This window comes from Symphodus melops, assembly GCF_947650265.1.
Source record: "Symphodus melops genome assembly, chromosome: 22".
Classification (NCBI taxonomy): domain Eukaryota; kingdom Metazoa; phylum Chordata; class Actinopteri; order Labriformes; family Labridae; genus Symphodus; species Symphodus melops.
In genome coordinates, this window is record NC_136712.1 from 3,334,678 (window position 1) to 3,355,900 (window position 21,223).

At 41.3% G+C, this 21,223-nt stretch overlaps 2 protein-coding genes across 4 annotated transcripts in view; one reads left to right on the forward strand and one right to left on the reverse strand.

Annotated features, from left to right (window-relative positions):
• On the reverse strand, positions 1 to 10,063 carry orc5 (origin recognition complex, subunit 5). 2 transcript variants are annotated; one of them, XM_079335308.1, is made up of 15 exons: positions 10,028 to 10,063; positions 6,351 to 6,464; positions 5,383 to 5,475; positions 4,709 to 4,894; positions 4,247 to 4,321; positions 3,733 to 3,844; positions 3,299 to 3,429; positions 3,151 to 3,199; positions 2,728 to 2,818; positions 2,545 to 2,600; positions 2,221 to 2,333; positions 1,951 to 1,998; positions 1,745 to 1,855; positions 338 to 450; positions 1 to 229 (listed from the first exon to the last, which is right to left on the reverse strand). In XM_079335308.1, the coding sequence occupies exons 2-15, from the start codon at positions 6,462 to 6,464 to the stop codon at positions 184 to 186; spliced, it is 1,338 nt and encodes a 445-aa protein (XP_079191434.1). In that variant the 5' UTR covers positions 10,028 to 10,063; the 3' UTR covers positions 1 to 183. The 2 variants fall into 2 exon arrangements, with proteins under 2 accessions (XP_079191434.1, XP_079191433.1); XM_079335307.1 differs by lacking the exon at positions 10,028 to 10,063 and having other exon boundaries at positions 6,351 to 6,793.
• Positions 7,279 to 21,223, forward strand: part of lhfpl3 (LHFPL tetraspan subfamily member 3) — a 23,928-nt gene continuing 9,983 nt past the window's right edge. The window contains exons 1-2 of one of the 2 annotated variants that reach the window (XM_079335314.1): positions 7,279 to 7,540; positions 7,858 to 8,376. In XM_079335314.1, coding sequence (XP_079191440.1) covers positions 7,938 to 8,376 — 439 coding nt within the window. In that variant the 5' untranslated portion in view covers positions 7,279 to 7,540; positions 7,858 to 7,937. Of the gene's footprint in view, positions 8,377 to 21,223 lie in introns of both variants that reach the window. The other variant, XM_079335313.1, reaches the window with a different exon arrangement.

A 21,223-nucleotide genomic window follows, 5' to 3' on the forward strand; every position in this document is an offset into this window, starting at 1 on the left:
TTATGGGAAACTTTTGATTTTGTTTTTTATTTTATACAAATGAAAAATATTTCTCACGTTTTGATGCACAGAGATTTTAAACCACAAGAGGGCAGCGACATGATTGGGTGAATACTCTAAGCTCCTCTTTTCTCATTTGTCTTACTGTCACTGTGCCCCTTCTCCTCTGTCGTCACAGCAGGCTCACAGGAAGTCATACAGGTACTTGACAATGTCAAAATTCACCGTCCTGTAAGACAGATTAAAAAAAGAAAGACGAAAAAGGTCAATTCCTTTGAATCACTCTGCGGCAGGTCTCCGTTATGATGTGCAACAACAGACGTGCACACACACACACCTGGATATGGCGACGATGAAGTCCATAGACACGGCACATTTGTACTTCGGGGCATCGAGCTGGTCATCGTGACTGACCTGAGTCAACAGCTGTAAGGTCACCAGGGAGGAGATCTAAGAAAAAAAAAAAAAACTGAAATAACTCTACTTTTTAAGCGGTTCAACACTTTGATGTCGAGGCACTGAAAGATGAAAGCCTGCTGCAGAGATATGGGTCGAGCTTCATTTCATGCTCAGGGCCACAAATAAAGCTGAGCCCTAAACTCACGACCACACGGGTTGAAGACTTGTCGTGTGAAAGGCTAAAATGTGTACCTAAGAAATGTGACAAATGATCCCTCAAAATATTCAGATTATTATGGTGGATATTCTCTGTCGTTTGATTTTCCAGAAAAAGTGAAATTAAATTTTTTAATATATTGTAGAAGCTGTGAGCGTTTTTACAGCCAACTCTGGGAGTCACAAGAGAGTGGAGAAAGAGACGTGAGACTAAAGAGCTCCCTCTCAGGCTCATTTATAAATAAGCATGCACTACTAACAGTGTTACATTCACTCTACTATATTTGATCTAATCGTCACGCTGTCTTCGACAGATTCCCCGTCTGCTCTCCAGGCGACGTGTCAGACGCGTGAAGCTCGTCTGCCTACACACTGTCACAAAACATCCAACACACAACTGCTGTGTTGTCAGTTTTATCGATAACTGGACCATAACTCACAACATTAACATCGTGCTGTACAGAAGGAGACTCTGAACTACAGAGTCAAAACGTAAACTTTTAAGATTAACAAATTCACAGGAGAAGTTTCATCTTGATCGTATAACAAGACAGTCCATGTTTTTATAGATACAGTCTGTGGCTACAAATCCGAAGTCTCGCTGACATCCTCCATATGGTTTGTGAAGAGGCGATATTAAGCCTAAAGATAGTGGACGCCATATTGGAAATGCTGTCTCAACCTAACTTTGGCTTAATCTGGAAACGGGCAGAGGTAGAGCTGAGTCGAGTTGCAAACCTCCCAGAAAAACAGCTGAAACGTTCCCACCTGTCAGCTAACTCAGCCAAATGTTTGCAGAAATCTTCGCCTTCATAGAAGTTAAATAATTCCCCCTCAGCCATTTTAAAGATTAATAAACGAGCTGCTGATACCCCATTTTAAAATGATTATACAGATGTTGATTTCTGCTGTAAAAATTAGCTCCACATCTGTGCAAAGTTTGCAAACAGCCTCTAGTGGACACTCAAGGAACTGCATTTTTTTTTTGCACTTCCGCATTGGCTTTATTTTTCAACACCAGACAATTCGCCCCGCTGATCACCTTCAGGAATGATGCAGGTTTGAGGCACTTGCGGGTCCGAGAGTGTGTTAGATGTGTGTAAAGCTGAGGTGTGAGCTGGACGCAAACCTGGGAGAAGATGCTGGCAGTGGGAGCGACTCTGCTGTCCACCACACTGTAGAAGATGGCGAGCAGGCGGTCCAGAGGAAAGGGCTTCGGCCCCAGGAGATGGTTACTAGTCTGCAGATAAAGACAACATGTATTTATCTGTTCCATTAACAGGTTGTTATTCAAACTTAAAGAGATCCAAGCCGGCGTTTTGTTAAAATCTTCACCTTTTCATTCTTCTTCAAGAAGTTCGTTTTCCTTATTTTGCCGTGATGCTGTCGTGAGGAAACAGAGCGACATCAAACCGATTAATTCACACAAGTCAAGAACATTTCACTTTTATGAATCAGGGACTTCCAAAGGGATGATCAGCCTGCCCAGTGTATGATACCCTCCCATCTTTACACCTTTAATCTGGATTTTAAAAAAAACTTCAGAAGCACAATTTCAACAGGAGATTACCCAGTGTCAAATCTTTTAAGACTTAATTCCTCTACCTTCAGAAAGAAGCGTTTATCTGTGCGGGCAGGATTGTAGGATGCGAGGTAGGCTGCAATCAGCAGGAATTTGGAGTAATAAGGAAGTTCAACATGAGTGTGAGCTGATAAACCTGGAGGGAAATGAACGCAGCGAGTCATTATATACATCCAGAAAACGGAACCATGGGCGTTTAGATTCTCATAAACTGTCACACCATATTCAATCAGAGCATGATCTTCAGTCTCTGCATGAAATCAAGTCTCACTGCTCCCAGTTTAACATCTGCTCTGTACGTTTGTGTCATGTCACGCATGGCTGCAGCTCTCGGTGTGTGTCGGTACCTCTCACGGTTCCCGTCTCCTTTTCCTCCATTTGCTGCATCTGCTCCCACTGAAGGCTGGAGAGCAGAGAGAACAAGGAAACGTGATGAAAAGGACAACACAGCAAACATCATGGGTACGACGGCGGTACCACAGGGTTCTCTAGTGGACTGACGTGAAGAACACGAACACACACACACACACCTGGACACTTCCCGCAGGTAAACAGTCTGCATGGCTTTCTTCAAATGAGGCTCGATGTTTCTCCACAGCTTGTGCGTGTCGGCCTCTTTGACTGTAGAGAAAAAAAAAAAAACATCAACACTGTTTGAAACATAAATACTTCTTATTCCATTGTAGCCCACTCTTTGTCTTGTGTTGTTGACGGTTGAAGTATAAGGAGGAAAAACCAAATATACCTACAGGTACAAATACAGCAACCTAAACACAACAACGTTGTCTGGTGACTGATTGTTGTATTTACAGTCTGATTAGCTTCACTCATAAGAGGCCATATTGAAGTTGTGAAAACAATAGAGGGCATCGAAACACGAAAGGTTCAAATCGTGCACTTATAAATATCGATCGGCTATCGGATAAAAAGAGTTAAGATCTTTGTGCTTTTACCCTTTCCGTCTGCCAGCGGCTCACAGAACTTCGAAAAATTGAGGGCAGCCTGTTTAAAAAGAGAAATCAGCAATGAAAGACTTGAAGACAAAGCAATACACCAAGTAATTTGATTCCTAAGGAGGGAGGGTTTGTGAGAGTGTCTGACCAGGTGGCGGAGCTCTCTGAGGTCCCGACACACCGAGTAAAAGACTCCCAACAAGATGTTGATGTAGGAGGAGTAAAACTCGGCTGAATATGAAGGATGTTTGTCGTGGGACAAAATCTGCTGCAGCTCTCCTACAAAGACGCAGAGACAAAAACACGGGTGACTATGCGATGAATCCAATAAACAAAGATATTAGAAGCACTGTCTATCCAAAATTGGCTACAGATTTTCACACATCAAGCGCAGTGATTCACACCCTCAAAGTGCTGTTGTATAATGCAATATTCTTCCACGCCGTCTCAAGTGTTGGAACAAAATCACAGGTACAATTTCCCCATCTAACAGCGCATCGCAAGAGTGTGTCATTATGCAGCGTGGTGAGAATTATTCATACAACACGCTGGCGTAGCATGCGTGTGTGTGTGTGCTTTTACCTTTACTGTAGTCGGGGAAATGGAGCAGAAGAGGCTCAAAACAGCCTGTGTTTGGTCTGAACTTGTCCCAGACGATTTCACTCAGCAGGATGACGGTGACGTTGTCCTCGACCTGAAAAGGACACGTGTGGACAGATGTGTCATATGACAGCAGTGTTGTTGTTCAATGAGTTCAATCAGTCTTCACTTTTATGTATTTATTTTCATGTTTTCTGTGATTAACAGACGGACAGAGAATGAATCTGGAATGAATCTTTGACTCCTTTTTTTCCCCCACTCACAAACCAATTAAAAAAAAATCTTTGTAGGGAATAAAACACAAAATCACATTTGAGCCCTGAAATATCTTTGATTAAAACCCCTCTGTCCTTCGTTCCTCACAGATTTATTAAAGAGCCCCACACACACTCAGTCCAAGGTCATCCATTTAGAAAAAGACGCTCCTGTCCGCTATCCACACGAGGCATCAACAAAGAAAGAGGATCACTTGAAAGACAGTTCTGCACGTTCTTACTAGTTCCTGAAGGCGCAGGAGGGCGGGGAGGATGTTGGCGTCAGTGTCTCTCAAAAGCTCGGCTTTTTCCATCACCTGAAAAACACACGTTTACATTTAATCTTTTTTTTAATTTAAAATATGTCATTTAATACATTTTACTTGTGACACTGACTTGTAACATTACTGTTTAATATGCTGCAAGCCCCTTTAACACCTAAACAAATCAGTAATGATACTGATGCTAAACAGTAGATGGAAGCTGCTCCTGTGCTGGCTGGAAATCAAACTTTTCTTATTCACACTGGAGCTTTGTTGAGGATCTATTTGCATAATTTATCATAGTTATATTATCCTCATGCAAACATTTAGGTGACACATCCAAAGAAGAAATCCTTTCGTGTGTCATGGATTATAGTATTGCCAAGTGAGAAGCGATTTTCCAGTTGAGCGTATAAAAAAAAAAAAATGCATGGCACTCACAATATAGCGCGTCTGCTCGGCAGGAGACTGCGAGCACTGCTGTCTGTAGATTCGCACAAAGTCGGAGAGGGAGGGGCTACGGGGGAGCAGCGAGGCGGCATCGCAGCCGAAGAAGGACAGCAGCACTTGTTCAAACAGCAGAGTGACAGAAACACATTCGACACAGCTGACGGTGGCGTGAGGAAGCTGCAGTGAGGAGGATGAGAGACGGTTAGTGTTGATGCACACGTTTGTTTTTGTTGCACACTGATCTGTCAGTTTGTGTTACATAAGAGCAGAAAGGAGATTTATGAATTAACACCAAATATATAAGAAACAATCGAGCTGCAGCGACGAAAGTCAGTCAGTCACTCAGTCTGAATGTAAATATTCTGATACTTAACGGTGATTGCAGTTTCTCACATTAAAAGATTTGCAGAGATTTCACAAAAGGTTTCAGACTGTAGGTCGATATAAAAATCACTTTGAAGACATCGTTTAGTAGTCTTGTAAATTGTGAGGAGCTTTTCTTTATTGGTCTACAAATGAAAAGCAGAACAATAATCTTGCCCCGTGCCAATAGATTTTACATTTCTATTCAGATATCTGTGAATCGAGACAATGAAGGTCCGGGCTGAGTTTACTGTCCACATACGTATGTGTTACTTACAGTCTATTGTACGTGTCTCTCTCACCTCCAGTTCCTTCAGCAGAACCTGCATTACATGACTCTTCCCTGAAGCACGATGTCCATAGATGAAGATGGAGGGGTAGCTGTACTGCTGAGGCTGTAAGCACAAAATACACTCAACGTAATTACGACATTTCCATTTCATCAATGACAAAACTTCTCTCTTATTCAACTGTTTATTACGAACCTCAGTCTTTCATGACTAAATTAAATTTAGGATTGCTGTCAACTAACATCTTTGACGAGAACCATTCTCCACGCTCCAGTACTCATTCGGTTAAGTTGACAAAATGATGAATTTTTAGTCATGTGATACTTAAGTGTGTCTTATGTGTTCTTTTGTGCTGTCTTGTAAATGTTTGTTCTGTAAGACAAAATCCCCCAGGGGCAATAAAGGTTTTCATTCATCATACAGATGATTTAATTAAAAAATAATCCATTAGATCACAAGTGTTCATCTAGGAGATAAATATATAAAAGGTATCCAAGCATGTTCTGTTCATTATTATTACTCCGACACCCAGATATGACTAACTGCACTTTATCATGAAAAGATCATTAAAAACAAATTAAGTTTTTCTTACTCAAACACCAACCCCCCCCTGACACTGAATAGAAAGTATGAAACTGATAAAGTATTCTTATATAGTTGGAAAAGCTGCAAATAAACTTCAAAACCATTTCATGTTATTATCTGAGGTGTTTGCTTTTAATTTGACTGTTATTACCAACAAACTCAAACCAGAACACGTGACTTAGTTCACTACAGCACTGCCATTACAAATACAACACTTGCAGTTTTAAAACATATTATTTTACGGCCTAATGCTTTACATTTTAGTAAATAATTGGACACCTGAGTTGACACAGGGCACCAAACTGTTCATTCCTAAGATCAAAACAGCATGTTAAACACAGCCTGTGAATGTTAAGATGTTGTTCTAGCCTCCTCCAGGTCTCGAGTTTAGGTACCTGTCCCATGAGTGACAGCAGGGTACCGGTCTGGATCTCCCTGCAGGGCAGCTTCTCGGCGACCCTCTGTAGCCTCTCCTCCTCATATGCTTGATGTCTTAAAAGAAATGTCATCTTCGTATAAACACACAAACACAACCCAGTGTAAACAACAGCGTGGGAGCTCAGGGATACGCACGAGCCACTTTAACTGTTAGCTTAACTGAACATCCACGAAACGACGAGACGACGAGCTCGAAATGCGACCAAAACGAGCAATATTGCCGAAAACTATTCACTGTCAACTCAATGTTGTACAACTGAAATATTCGTGTCAAAAAAATACAACGTCCAACAAACTTTCTAGCGAATAGCGTGTGTTCATAAAACCCAGAAATACAAGCGATACGGGGAGAAACTCATACGTTTCGCGCGCGCCTTCAGATTACGTCAAATGACGCGTTACAGCCAACAGCCAATCAGAAATCGCAAAGTGAATCATGGGGGATGGAGTTTTGAGGTCCAAAACTACTGTTAGTAAAAAGAATAGGAAAACGTAAAAAAACAAACATATAACCATGAGAATCGAATAAAAATAGTATAAAACACAAATATACACATTTTTAAGCATGTCGGACACTTGATACTAATAAAATGTGCATTAACAAATAAGATGTGTATTGAGTCTTCCCTCTTTGAAAGTAACTGCTGCAACAATGTAGGTTGCAGCCAATAGTCTATGCTTTTTTAAATCAAAATTCTTACCAAAAAAATATCTTGATATATCTGTAATATTCTGAAATGTATTATACTTTACTTGTGATGTTATTGGAAACAAGCGCAATAATACCTAATGTTTATTTTTTAACATTTAACATTGAATCTTATCTATTAAAGAATATTAGGTTGTCATTGTTGATTTTTTTTTTTTTTTTTTTTTTTTCAAAAGGGTGGTTCAAGATTTCGCGCGTGTTAGGCTACTGGAATAATACGTCAGCCTGGGATTAAGGGATGTGGGCTGGCCCTATAATATCCAAAGCAATCCTCTAACTCTGATTCAGTAGGATCTCAGCTGCAGGTTGTGGTTCTGCTGGCGTCGAGCATATATACGGATCATTTCAGCGAGCTCTCCGGCCAGTGAATAACACAGAGAGAGATAGAGACGAAGCTGTTAGACAGAATAACAGTCTCCGCCTTTGGACAACAGTCGGGTAGGGAGATTTCAAATGAAATATGAGGAAGGTGTTGATGAATAAATCGTGTTTTTCTCTCTCGTGGAGAACGGATTTCTGAGGCTTGTGAGCGCACATTTCGTTTTCTTTTGCAGAGTGATGTAGCCTTTTAAAAATAAAGACGCAAGCATAAAATCCGACCTTGTCAGGGATGCAAGAGTGCAGTGATGCTCCAGTTGAAACTGACTACATAGTCTGCAAATATAAAGCGCTTTACATTTTTATTCTAATGTAAGAATAAGACCTACAGCGCTGAAGTTCTGCAGCACAGTATGATTGTGCCTCTTTCGAATCAGATGCTGCAGATGTTCTGAGTAGCCTACAGGTTCATTAATCCAGGGGTGCCGAGCAGACCCACCTTACACACAGTGACCAGATGATGGTCCCCGGGGCCCCCAGCACGACCACCACCATGCTACCAGCGTCGGAGGCTGCCAAGATCTACCAGACCAACTACGTGCGCAACTCCCGCGCCATCGGCGTCCTGTGGGCCATCTTCACCATCCTCTTCGCCATCGTTAACGTGGTGTGCTTCATCCAGCCGTACTGGATCGGAGACGGTGCGGACACTCCGCAGGCGGGCTACTTCGGTCTGTTCCACTACTGCATCGGCAACGGGCTGTCCCGGGACTTGACATGCCAGGGAAGCTTCACCGAGTTCAGCACCATCCCCTCCGGTGCGTTCAAGGCCGCCTCCTTCTTCATCGGCATGTCCACAGTGCTGGTGCTCACCTGCATCGGCTGCTTCGCGCTCTTCTTCTTCTGCAGCACCGGGACCGTTTACAAGATCTGTGGCTGGATGCAGCTGGCTGCAGGTAAGACACTCTGACTACAGGTGGGGGTTCTCTATAGAGCTGTTCAGTTGAGTTCTAGTGAATTCATGCAAGTGTACCCAAAACCAATGTCCAGAATCTGATCCACACCCCCAAATACACAAAAACTGCACCTAAAAATCCAGATTTTGTAATAGGCTAGGGTTAGGGTTAGGGTTATCATTAATCTATTTAATGGAAACCAATCACTTCCATCACAGGTGTAATCTGTTTAGTCTTCATTTCAGGTTGTACTGCACATTAAGAATCAGACTCCAATGACAAAAATATTTTATCCAGCAATAGACGGACACTAGTTTGAGTTCTGTTGAGATTGTTCAGAGCCATCAATGAGCCATATAAACACCCACATACATTGAATTTGCAAGGTATCAGTTTGGAAAATAAAGCTCCACTTCAAAATGAACACTGAAAAATCCAGATGTTCCCTGCATTTTCAGGTGAAGGACTCCACTACTTTGGCCAAAGAAGCAAACTTATTTTTTTCAAGAGAAACCTTGCTGTTAGGCATTTCTTTTGTTATAACATCCCTAGTAAAACATTACGTAACTGTCTGAAGAGTAGGTGTAGTGACAAAAGCCTCGGAGAAACACAAAACCTCAGACTGTGCTAAGAAAAAAACACTATATTCAGATTTTTTTTAATAAGACACATAGCATCATTTATTTATGCTTTCTATTCCTGCATATCAGACCTGGACTTTTCAGTTTAACCCTTAAATATTGCAAAATCTCCTTCCACCTGGGATCATCATGAACACAAATCTTCAAATAGGCTTTAATATGTGTTGATTTTTATTCCCAAGCACATGTCCAAGATTTCTTTGAAATCAGCGCCAACTAGAAAAACCTGAGCTCAGTCATCATGAAATGCTACAGAAACAGGTATACGGTCGTCGCTTGTAGTGGTTTGCACTTAAACTCTCCTTTTAACTTAGAGCATTGTAAATTATTCCTCTTGTAGGGAGATCATTAAGTGTCTGAATAATATTTTCAAACCAAACATGCACGTCAAATAAAAACACAGAGAGAAGAGGAAAATAGATCGACATAGGAATGATGAAGTCTTTTCTGTTAATTATCGCTTGTCACACCTCCAGCCTCCTCTCTGCAGCATGGAGCTGAATTATTAGTCTGCATGTGTTCACTGATCTTGATTCTCTTCCAGTCAAAAAACTAGTGCAGCTCAGCTTGATGTCTCAGCCAACTATTTCAGCTCACGAGGGAAAGAGTTTAAAAATGTCAGACTTAGTGCTCTTAAAAGACGTTTTCTAAATTCTTTTTATACGTCTTCCCATTTTGTAGTGAAAAATAACTGTTTCCTGTGAGAGAGTGAGAGTACCGAGACCTGTGAGCTGTGATCTTTTTTTTTAGAGAGAGAAGCCACAATGATGAACTCTTTCACAGACCTAGCAGCACACTCTTGCAGTTCATTTGCAGGAGTTTCTTGTCAAAGATCAAAGTTGCATCATATTTCTTGGATTTCCAAACTTTTTCACTTTTAAAGCGCGTTTCTGCTTTAAAAGTGATCAATGAATGTAACCATGAGTCAAATGCATACATTGAATCAGTGAAGAGTGGAGACATTAACCAGCACATTTAAAACAGAAACAATTAAAAGAAGCAGGTTTTACCTTTCACAATCTTGGATCTTTGTCGGCACACCAACACTAAAAGACAAATTGAAATTCATATTTAGAAGCTGGAATGAGAGGACTTTAGGTTTTTTTTTTTGGTTAATCAGTGACTCTAACAAAAAGTCGATTACTTCCTGCAGCTCCAAATATGAACAGCTTGCAAAATTTAATACATTATCATCGATTATCCCTGTGGTTTCCAACATGTATTTATCATCGTCCTTTTAAAAAGAAGCATTGTACGTTTCTCATTAGCAGTTAAGGAAATCAATGCACCTTCCTCTGAAGCCACAGAGGAAGAACTCTTTTTCTTGTCTCTTGTGACCCTTCTGGAGATGCAGCGACCTAAAGGCTGGGTACCATTTGGCTGCACTCAGAGCGTCCTTCAGTGCCTGTCTGGTCTCTTCTCTGCTCCTCTGTCTCATCTAGTGAGATTTGTCTCATTCAGACGGGTGTGAAATGTGCCTTTAAAGATTTCTCTCTCGCTGCACAGTCTGAACTCCCCTCTGTGATTGTGAAACGATCCCGTCGGAGGTCATTTCAGGTGCTCTGTCTCTGCTGTGATGTGTTATCAAAGGCAGCACCGTTCAGGCTCACAGGCCGCCCTCCTCTCAAACCATGTCCTGAATCTTTCATCAGCTCTGCCTCAACTAGAGGCAACGCTTTTAGAAAGAGAGCTAAGAATGATAATGATGTCGCAGCGTGCATTGTATTAGAATAAACAGTCTGGTTTCAATGGTCAGGGAGTATTTAATCGTTTGCAGAAGTCTTTTGTTTAATTCTGCACCGAGCTTGGCAGGCGTCCTTCAGACTGAGCTGGCACCCAGCCCAAACTAAGAATCCACCTACCTTTTCTTCATTTCAATCTTCAGCCTTCAAAACCAGTCCCACATGAAAAAACATCCTCCAAACGGAAAGAAGCAATCACCATGGGTGGAATATAATGATTTTAGATATCGATGCAACACACCGAACAAGACAGGAGTCAGAATGCTGATCAGTGAAGCAGCTTTTCAATTTTGTTTTGTCTGTAAAAAATACATATTTACATCAGTCACTATTCATTTTAGTGTGAGTCAATGATTGGCGCTGGAAGTCCAAACTGGGTTTTTTTGTTAACATCGCCTAAAACTAATCGACAACTCAGAAGTCTTTGTTTTGATATCTGAATCCAATTGGAGCAGAATCCTGAGTTCATAAAGCTTCATCCCTTTTCACCACTCAGTGCTGTTTCTCTTCCCTTCAGTAAAACCAAGGTGACCATTTTGAAGATTAGAAACGTTTGCTGGTTCATTTTTGCAGAAGTTTGGGTTGCAGCTGAGAAATGATCAACAGCCCAATGTAATTCCTTAATATCTTGTGACCTTTGATGAGTTTGATTCTCTGTGCCAGCTCCTCTACCTCAGTTTCTCTTCCATCCACATGATCTAATCAGCTGATTAAATTATGCTGATTATTTATTCCCTCTACACTCCATGAAATCATGAAATGATTATCATTTAACTTGGTAGTTAATCATCACTCACTGGCCCGATGCCGGAATCAAAAACTCTGTTTTCTTTGGATTCTGCTTCACAAGATGGAACGAGGAGCTACTTAAACTTTCTTGGTTTCTTCTGTGCTTTTGCTTTGGAAATGTTGAGCTCCAGATTGCTGGCTGCAAAACGGTCCACCAGGGATGAAACCTCATTTTTGTGAACTGCATCATTATTATTTTACACTTGACTAAAGAATGTGGCAATACAACTTAATCTTCTCTTCTCTCCATTAGTCACAACTTATACAACATATTAAAAAGTATTCCTCCATTAAAAGTGTGAGCGATAACGGAAACAGGGGGATGTGAGCGTGCTCAGTGCAGAGCAGCTGCAGCGCTGATGTTCGGCTGCATGTCGCTTCTCAATAACCTGGGAGGCCTCCAGAGCTCTGACGGCCATCTGGATCACACACACACACACACTACACCTAACACACACACACTACACCTAACACACACACACACACACGATTGAAATTGTGCAAACAGCTGCCCCCTTTTCTAAGGCAGCAAATCCATAGAAATCCATAAAATCTTTTACACACACACACACACACACACACACACACACACACACACACACACACACACACACACACACACACACACACACACACACACACACACACACACACACACACACACACACACACACACACACACACACACACACACACACACACACACACACACACACACACACACACACACACACACACACACACACACACACACACACACACACACACACACACACAGTCCATTTCCTGGTTGTCTGACCAGCAATAAGTGGTTTTCTCTGATAAAAGCTCCATGTGGTTCTTGGAGGTATATTGATCCAAATCATTGCTCTCCAGAATCCCATGAGAAAGCTGCATGTCTTATAGTAAGAGTTACAGAACCGAAGAGCTCTGGTTTCCTTTTGTTTGCTGCTTGATAACACACCCTGATAAAAAGCGTCTGACTGTCTGATATTATACGCTCGGTGTCTTGTCTGGTATTCAATTTGACACCTTCAGGAAGATGTCAAGTGGACGCGGTGCGTGCTGCTTATCACCATCACATTGTATGAGGGAGAGATACACAGACGATATCACGCTGCGTCTGCAGAGGAGAGATAATGAGAAGTGATGCAGGGAGTGTTTGAAAGCTGAAGTCTTTATAATGACACGCTGCTTGTGTTATTCCTGCACACATATTAATCCATGAAGAAGCCTTGTGTGCGCTTAAAACCATACATCCATATGCAGTATATTCCTTAATAACCCGCTACTTGCTCATATCATGAAGCCTTTTCACATTTAAAAAGGGAAAATCAAGCTTTAAAAACAGCAAAAATGTGTGATCTCATTCCTGAATAGAAGAGCTATAGATTGAGTACTTTACCTTATGACACTGTGCATTAAATATATACTGTACATAAATGGGGAATTTCAGGTCGTAATTGGCTTTGGGTCATCTCTAATTTTGAACATTTCCAGTTGTAGCCTTCAGGTTTTAAAACAGAGCAGCATATGACATCCGGTCAGTCAAGTCATTATCCTCTAACACTTTTAATGAAGGACAGGAAGGGACTGAGAGGCTTTACAGTGATGTAACGTGAAAACTCACACACGAAGAAGCTATTAGCAGGACAGAAGAAAGAGTGATTTCTCCACCCTCAGGTGTGTTTTTAAATGAAACCCCCTGCCCTCTTCTCTTTTATTTCTCCGCTCAGTAAAGTGCTCCGGTGTTCTCCCCAGAGGCCTCCCACTCTAAAGAAACTGCCTTTTACAGAAACATTTTCCTTTCAACTCGTGGAGGTCTCTATGGCAGCATGGGGACTTAACACTGGGTCAAAATACACTGAACTACAGTAACACGCATGAAAAGGAAGCACAATGAATCAGCCAAATTAAAAGACAGCCAAGTCAGCTAAGCTCACAGATCTCAACGAGTGTCTATATTGGAGTCCTAGGATTAAGAAAGTGGATCACCTCCTATATGGATGACGAGGATTTTAAAGGCACAGTCACATGTGTGCGACCACGATAGGCCTCCGACACTTTCAAATAACATAAAATTGAAGAATTTGAGTTTGATTAAAGCCACATTCCCAACAAAATATAACGGAAACTAATCACTTTGACAAAGATTGCACAAACATTTTGAGCCTGCCCCTCGCTTGATTAGCTAAGTAAAAAAATATTTACAAACATAGAGATAAAGAAATGTTGAAAAGTGCAAAAAATTAAACAAAAAATGCATTTTATGATTAGTGCATCACCCGAGTGATCGGGGATCTTCTTTATAGACGTATCAACCTGAGAATAAAACTAACACAACGCAGGAGGGCCGATGTAAAGGTCTGACAGAGGCTGAGGTGTTTAATGAGGCGTGTGGTCTCGGTGAGATTGAACAGTGTGTCCGGAGAGAGAGTGGCTAAAATAACTGCAAGAGGTCATGTCTGCCCGTCTGCTGCAGCCAGAGGAGAAATGTGACAGTAATGTGCACCAACAATTGTTAGCTCACTGTGTACAGCAGCCTGATCTGCTAGCTGCTAAAGCTGTGTGCTAGCTGCTTCAGAAGCTCTGTGCTAGATGTCTCTAAGTTTCCCTCTGCACTTTACAAAGTTATAGAAATAATTGAGCGACCAATAGATGAAAAAAGGCTGACAAATTGCACAAACCCAACATGCTAACTGCTATCAAGTAGGCCTATGGATAAACAACTCTACTGTCATTCTACCTAAATGCTACATCTCCATGCTTACTACCTGCTAAATACATATTTCAGAGCAGCCCATGGTTGGACTACAGGGGAATAAAACGAAGCCCAAACAGAGAGAAGTTGAACCTTTGCTGTCAAGGTCACTTTATACTGAGCTGTTTTAATTCAGCTTGTTGATGGGTAGCATGCTGTCCGGAGGTGATGACGCGTTTGTCTCTAAAAATTAGCGAAGACGTGATGGACGGATGAGGCTGCAGGAGCGGCTGCAGGCTTGTTTGAGGTATGGCACGATTGGTGTGTCTGATTGGTGAATCTCAAGGTGTTTAAAGCCTTAAGTGTGACTGACAGTTTTGATTGCAGCGTAGTGAGGACGAGAAATGAGCAGATAGATGGAGATAATGTGAGACGAGGGAGAAGGAGCGGAGAAACTCAGGGCTGCAAAAATGAAACCAAGAGTCTCAAGTCTTCATATTCATCTGATCCCCTTAAATGCAAAGAAATGAACTGTCGTGTTTTTTGAGATGGGAACATTTTCACACACTAACAAAACATAACTTAACAGCTCCAAGGCTACTGTGGTTCAAGCATGAAAAGTCTGACTGATGTTTTTGACCGATATAAGAAAGTGGGATCCCTCTCAAATGTTATACACATAAAGCTGCATTTATGAATATGTTCATTTAAAGTGTTTGTGTCCAAATTTTAAAATTTTTAGAAAAGTGATTTATCACCAAAATATGCAGTTCCTCTCAGCCATACAAAGTGCTTTAGCATCTTTCAGCAGCATCTTTTTGGTATTATGGGATAAAATTGGAGTGAGATATTTGGCTGTTTTTGTTCACATATGTATGCAGGTCATTTTCAGGAAGTGTTTTATGCATGTGTGAAAACCATGCAAACACTCAAAGTTACCAATTAGTCTGTGAATATTTAGGAGCTAGTGGAAACAGAGCCATGAAATGGATGGATTTATTTTATTCATCCAGTAGAAACCCGGCATAAATGTTAATCTTACTGGGTGTGTAAAAAATGCAAAAAGCATGATAGCATGGTTGCTACAGGTGATAATACGTTTACAGTTTTTCTGCCTGGTGGCGGGGAAAGAAAAAAAAAAAGATGATTGCATATTTTTAAACCATGACATAGCTTCATCTGAACTCCAACAAAGTTTGTGGGAATATTTTGATGACGTTGAGGAAAAGTTTTGTCTTTTTTTGTTTATCCATTCCTTTTTTTTTTTTTTACTGCCAAACTCCAGTAGACTACTTGACATAATTCCTGAAAAATTCATGCAAATTTAAGCGACGTGCGCCCACATTTACTCCAAGCAATGTTGCAAAATAATGTAAATGCAAGTCGGTGTTGTGAAAGTCATATCAAAGCTGTCATGTTAAATTTGTATCAATCCGTGCTTGTTAAAGGCCCTCGAGACGTGATAAACAAGGATGGCCACCCATGTCCATCACTCTGCTCTCATGCAAATTAAAACTTGTCAGAAGTTTCCATTTTGATCATTATGTGATTATAATGTACATATTCACTATCTGATTGTACGGCCTCATTTAAAGCCAAATCACATTTTTATGAAAGACCTCTGGACGTCTGCTGGTGATCCTGCAGGCTGTGTCATCTTCTTGTTACCAAAGGAACTATGCTGGATTACGTTTGTGTTGTTATGAGATGAGAAGAGAAATTTCTCAACATAACGTTCATGTAAAACTCTTCAGGTTGAACCTCTAATATAATCTTCATACTGCGAAAATGAATAGATAAACTCTAAGATTGGGAGTTCTGATTTCAGGATTTTTATCTATGTTTAACCCGCCAAAGTTTGGAGTTTTGATTGACATTAACATGAATTTATTTAGCTGTGTTGTAAAAGGATGCTGGTTGATTTTTTTAAATGTAAATGTTGCACAAGTTAAAACTTAAGACACGCGCCTGTTTTCATAATATCTGGTTGTCTTTTTGTTGAGGTCAAAGAAAGAAACATTTCTGTCTTGGAAATCTGCTTCTGTTCACCAAAGTCTCGCTGGCCTTTAAATTGGTGGGACGATGGTGACAGGGTGTCCAGTTTCCAGACAGAGAGATGAAGCTTGATGGGGAGATAATGAGGTCTCTCCAGGAGTCTCAGCAGGATGTGAATGTGCTGAAGTTATAGAGCTCAATAACACTCCTAATCAGGTGCTAGTTATGAAGCAGCAGGAGGGCTAACAGCTGGGGATTGAGATGGAAATGAGAGCTCTGAATGCTCCGGAGAGATGTAGAAGGAATGATTGGCAAACTCAGAGTCAGACGTCCCCGGTGTGTTGTCGAACAGCAACAGGAAAGACAAGATATTTATTCATCAGAGTGCATGTTTCAGAGATGCTGAGTGGGAGTACCAGCGATGCACAAAGAAGCAGGCAATGTTGTGTTTTATGCAAAAAGAAAATGTTCACCACACTGCTGTTGTATTATCCTGTTGTATTATGTGTCCCTGAGGGAACGTCACTAAATAGCCCGCTCCCTTTATACACACGGGATCAGTGACAAATCCCTCAGCAGGGGGAAAGTGATAATCTCAAGGAGCATAAGCTGGTCCCAGAGGAGGACAAAACACTCATGCCTTAGTTTCCCCGGCTGCCTCTAAAGTCTTATGGGAAGCTTCGGAATAACACAAACTAACTTATTCTGGATATCAGTCTTTTCTGCGTCTATAATGGTGGCTGAATTACATCTTGATATATTAATATAAATGCACAGTATCTGTTTCTGTGAGACGTTAAAATGTCATTTTGATTGAGTGGATGAGTTTTAAATATTCCTCTCAATCATTCAGACAGTTTGGAACAAACTCAATCGATCAATCACAGCTGGATTGTTTCCTGATTGATTTTAGTGGAAGCTAATTGCTTAGATCTTCCCAGTAAGACCAGTTTGCAAAGTCTGAAAGGAAAAGCATCTATTATACATCATCCTGTCTGAGCTGTTGCAAATGCCACTAAGTGTTTTTTTAATTGATTACAGTGGTGCACGCCAGTATGTAACTAATTGGCTACTTTAGTTGTAACTAAAGTGAATTAAAAGCAATGAGTGACTTCTGAGCTTTAGACTGATGGACTGCTGGTTTTTTGGGGTTTTTTTTAAAGAAAAAAGCTACAACCCCATTTCTGAAAAGTTTGGACTCTGCGTACAGACTGTGATGATTTCATGTATTTTTAATGGTTGACGAGTCAGGACTACAAACTTTTAAAGTATGGAGCCATGCTGTTGTAATATTTCCAGAATGTGAATAAATGGCCCAGAGAACGAGGAGTCCTGGATTTCCTAACAGAACACATTTTAACCTTGTGGACTGTTTCTTCTTCGAATCAGAAAGTTTCAGCTCACTCGGTTGTTAAAAATGTTGGTTTTGCGCCTCTGCCCTGCTGCCCTTCTACATAATTATGAAGCAACTCCTCTTCACTTCTGCACAAGTTTCTCATTGCGGAGTTAAAAACAAGACAGAGCTTTGAGGCTCTGCTCGCTGTGATGCGATGTGACAGGCTGAACCAAGACCCCAAAACAACCGTCTGCCAAATCGACCAGTGAATGACTTTGTCGCTTCTTGATCCCCGGGGCCTTTTCAAACCGAGTTCACAGTTTACAGACGAGATATTTTTGATCATCACAGCCCGTTGTTATGACCTTGCACATTATAAGCTGTCATTTTTATTTTGTCTCTGCAATGACCATTGGCCACAAAGGTCTGTGTGATTCTGGCTAATGACAGCTAAGGTTCCCTGGAAAGTTTGTGGATATTGGATATTGATCTGTGGTTGCACAGAGGGACCGGTTGTCAAGGAGCTTAGCCTTTGAAAGGCTGAGTTGAACGTGACGTTCATTCATCCATTGAGAGTTTGAATTGTAGAACAGTACTCTAGTAGACATCAACAAAGGAGTGTAAGTGAATCCAGCCTCTCTTTTTTAGAATCTCAACATTTTCAGATATCTGCTTCTAATTTTCTGTGGCTCAAGATTGCAACAACGGGAAAAGCAGTAAAACAAACCCACCCTGTCCGACCTCTTCTTCCTCTTCATCCTCAGTATTTTGTGAATCTTCTCGTTCCTAAGCTGCTCGTCTCTCCTCGGCTTTATAATTACATGTTGAAACCACTTCAATCCCCCTTAATTAGGACCTGAGGGCAAAAAGGGAAAGTTTATCTTTACACATTTCATCTCCCTGCCCGAAGGCAACCAGGGGGCAATGTATTTTAAGATCCCAAAATAAACGGGGTAACAAGACATTGTGCTTACATGAGCATGTTTACAGTGCAGGAAATTACAACATAGAGAACTCCATGTTATGTCATTCTACTACGACTGCTTGGTACGCTGTTTTATCCTGGTGGGTCACATCTCTGCATCGACCCATTCACAGCATGTGGAGACGGAGTTTCTGAATTAAAATGGAACAATTTGACACTAACACTGTCAGTCTAGAAGATAATGTAAATGATAGCCAGAAAAAAAGAGGCTCCTCATGTTGCATTACGTAAGCCGTTTGTGGTCAGGCGGTAATGATCGGCTTAACATAAGCTTATGTACTCCAGTTAGGTGGTGTAGCAACATCTGACGGAAATTAGGCAAACATAGCGGTGCATCCATCATTTTGCATACTACGTGATACTGTGCATTAGGATGAGCTGGATCAGGTTATTTAGACTGGGTGGAAGGGCAAATCCCAGAGCGTGGCCAAGGAATGAAAAGTTATCTCAGGTAACAACCCAAAATCCTGAATCCACTTTTTGGCTGTGTAGCAGCAAGGCCTATAAACCCCTCTATTTCCAGCCCTGCTCAGAACAGGCTGTTTCTGTGTCTGTAGCTTTAAATGCAGGTGAGCTGTGTTTGACCACGCCCCTCTCTAGTCGGGCTTGGGTGCACCTTTCCCTGTTATTGATGGTGGAAAGGCAGACTCAGGACAGAACAGACATCGAGCTGTGGGAGTGTCACCCGCCTGGGGGAGGGGTTACTGCTCTTTGTGATGTCACAAAGGGAACGTTTCTAAACGGCCTGTTTGAGCACACATAGATGTAGGTAAAAGACGGACAGGATGGACTGTTCTCATAATCTGAGGGTTTGTCTACCGATGAGGGACACATACTGTACAAGTGTTTGAAAAAAATGTGTGTATTTTGCATAATATGTAACCTTTAACAATTTTTAAAAAGCCTCACTTGTTCTGTATGCTGAACAGAAAATATCACTCAAGTTATCAAAAACCCTGACAAAGTACTCCATTTAATCTGTTAAAGTGTAGATTTTTGAAACTCCATGAATTATGTATTCCATCAAAGTTATTCTTTTTTTTTTTGTTGATCATATTTCAGATTGCCAGCATCTCTGTGGGCTGGTCTCGACTATTTTCATGTTGGCAGGAAAAATACTTTGCAAAACTCCCCGGTGTTCCCTGATTATTCAGTCTAGTGCCATCTAACAAAACAGGAACAGTTTGAATAGTGACAGATTATATTTTAGAAGCACTTTGAAGACAGATTAAGGAGAAGATGCATACAAATAAATGTATTTTGCATCGATACGTAGTTTGTTGAAAGTTACTGAGCTACATCATGCATCTGTTTGATCTGATAGACTTTGTATCCTCGAGGAGGGCGGAGACTTTATAGATTTCCCATCGGGGGTTTATCTTCTTGATCAGTGGGTCGGGATGGAGGAGACAGTCTGTTTGATTTATTCTCCTCCTCCTGAGTTAGGCAGCTGGACAAGGACACAGTGACCCATTTGAAAACCTCAGAGTGTGTGTGTGTGTGTCCGTGCATTTGAGTGATGTTCATTTTGACGTGCGAGTGTTGGACTTAATGAGTGATGCTGCCGTCTGCTGGTCTGGAAGAGACTGAAGCACAGGTGCAGAACCATATATCAAGTGTTGTTATGACACCTGGCTGTCAGTGTTTAAAGAGTGAAAGACGCACGGATGCTCTTTGAGTTATAACAGAAGAAACTTCACGACCCACTTTTAAAGTTTGAAACACTGCTAGATATTTTTGTTTTGAGATGACAGACTTTTTCCAAATTAACAAATATTACACGAGAAGGTGTGAAAGCGTTGGCTCTCCCTTCTCAGAGCCCGTGTTGGTATTGGCTGGTTTTTGAGTTGGTCTCACGATGTCCCCCATGCTGTGTGTAACATTGGAAAACATGCTGGCAGGACGATTGAATCAAAGGATGCTTCATGCAAACTGAGGGGCAAGAAGGAGGAATAAAAATGAGGGAGGGTCTTCTAGAGGACATCAAAAGGCTCTGAAAACTGGCTTAGTGGAAAACCACATGTGAAGATGTTTGAGCTGAGGGGAGTGTGGACGGAGACGACCAGCGCGGCTCCCTGCAAGAGGAAGCTCTGAGTGTATTCTCAGGTGTGTAAATGTGTGTGTTGTGGGTGAGCAGTTGTCTTTTCTCTGCGTTGTGTTTACAGTCACACATTTTTTCAAAGGTCGTGGATAAAATGAAATCCTGATTCAGAACGTGCGCAGAGAGGAGAGGAGGACGGGGACGTGTGTTGTTTCAGTGATATGCGCGGGCCACCTCAGCCAACCATTAATGTTCTTCCTTCCTCCCCCTTCGAGCTTGCTGGTTGCCATGGAAACAGCTCGTGGTGTTGCTCTACATTCTATCACTCTTTTGTTTCTCTCTCTTTGAGTCTCCTCTCCGAAAGAGGGTCAAGGTGAACTGTCTTCAGGTGCAGCAGGGTGACAGGAGAAGGAAGGGATGCACCCCAGGAATAAATGTATCCCCCCTGCAGCTGTGTGTCTTTATTTCACCAGGATTTGTTTGTGATTTTTTACTGAGAACAGACTTGACTTTTCCTTGTAATTTTTTATTTTATAACTTCATTTTTTTCGGGAACTTTTAAAAACTTAATTTTTAGGAAATTTTTCAGGAATTTGTGGATATTTTACCACAGAAAT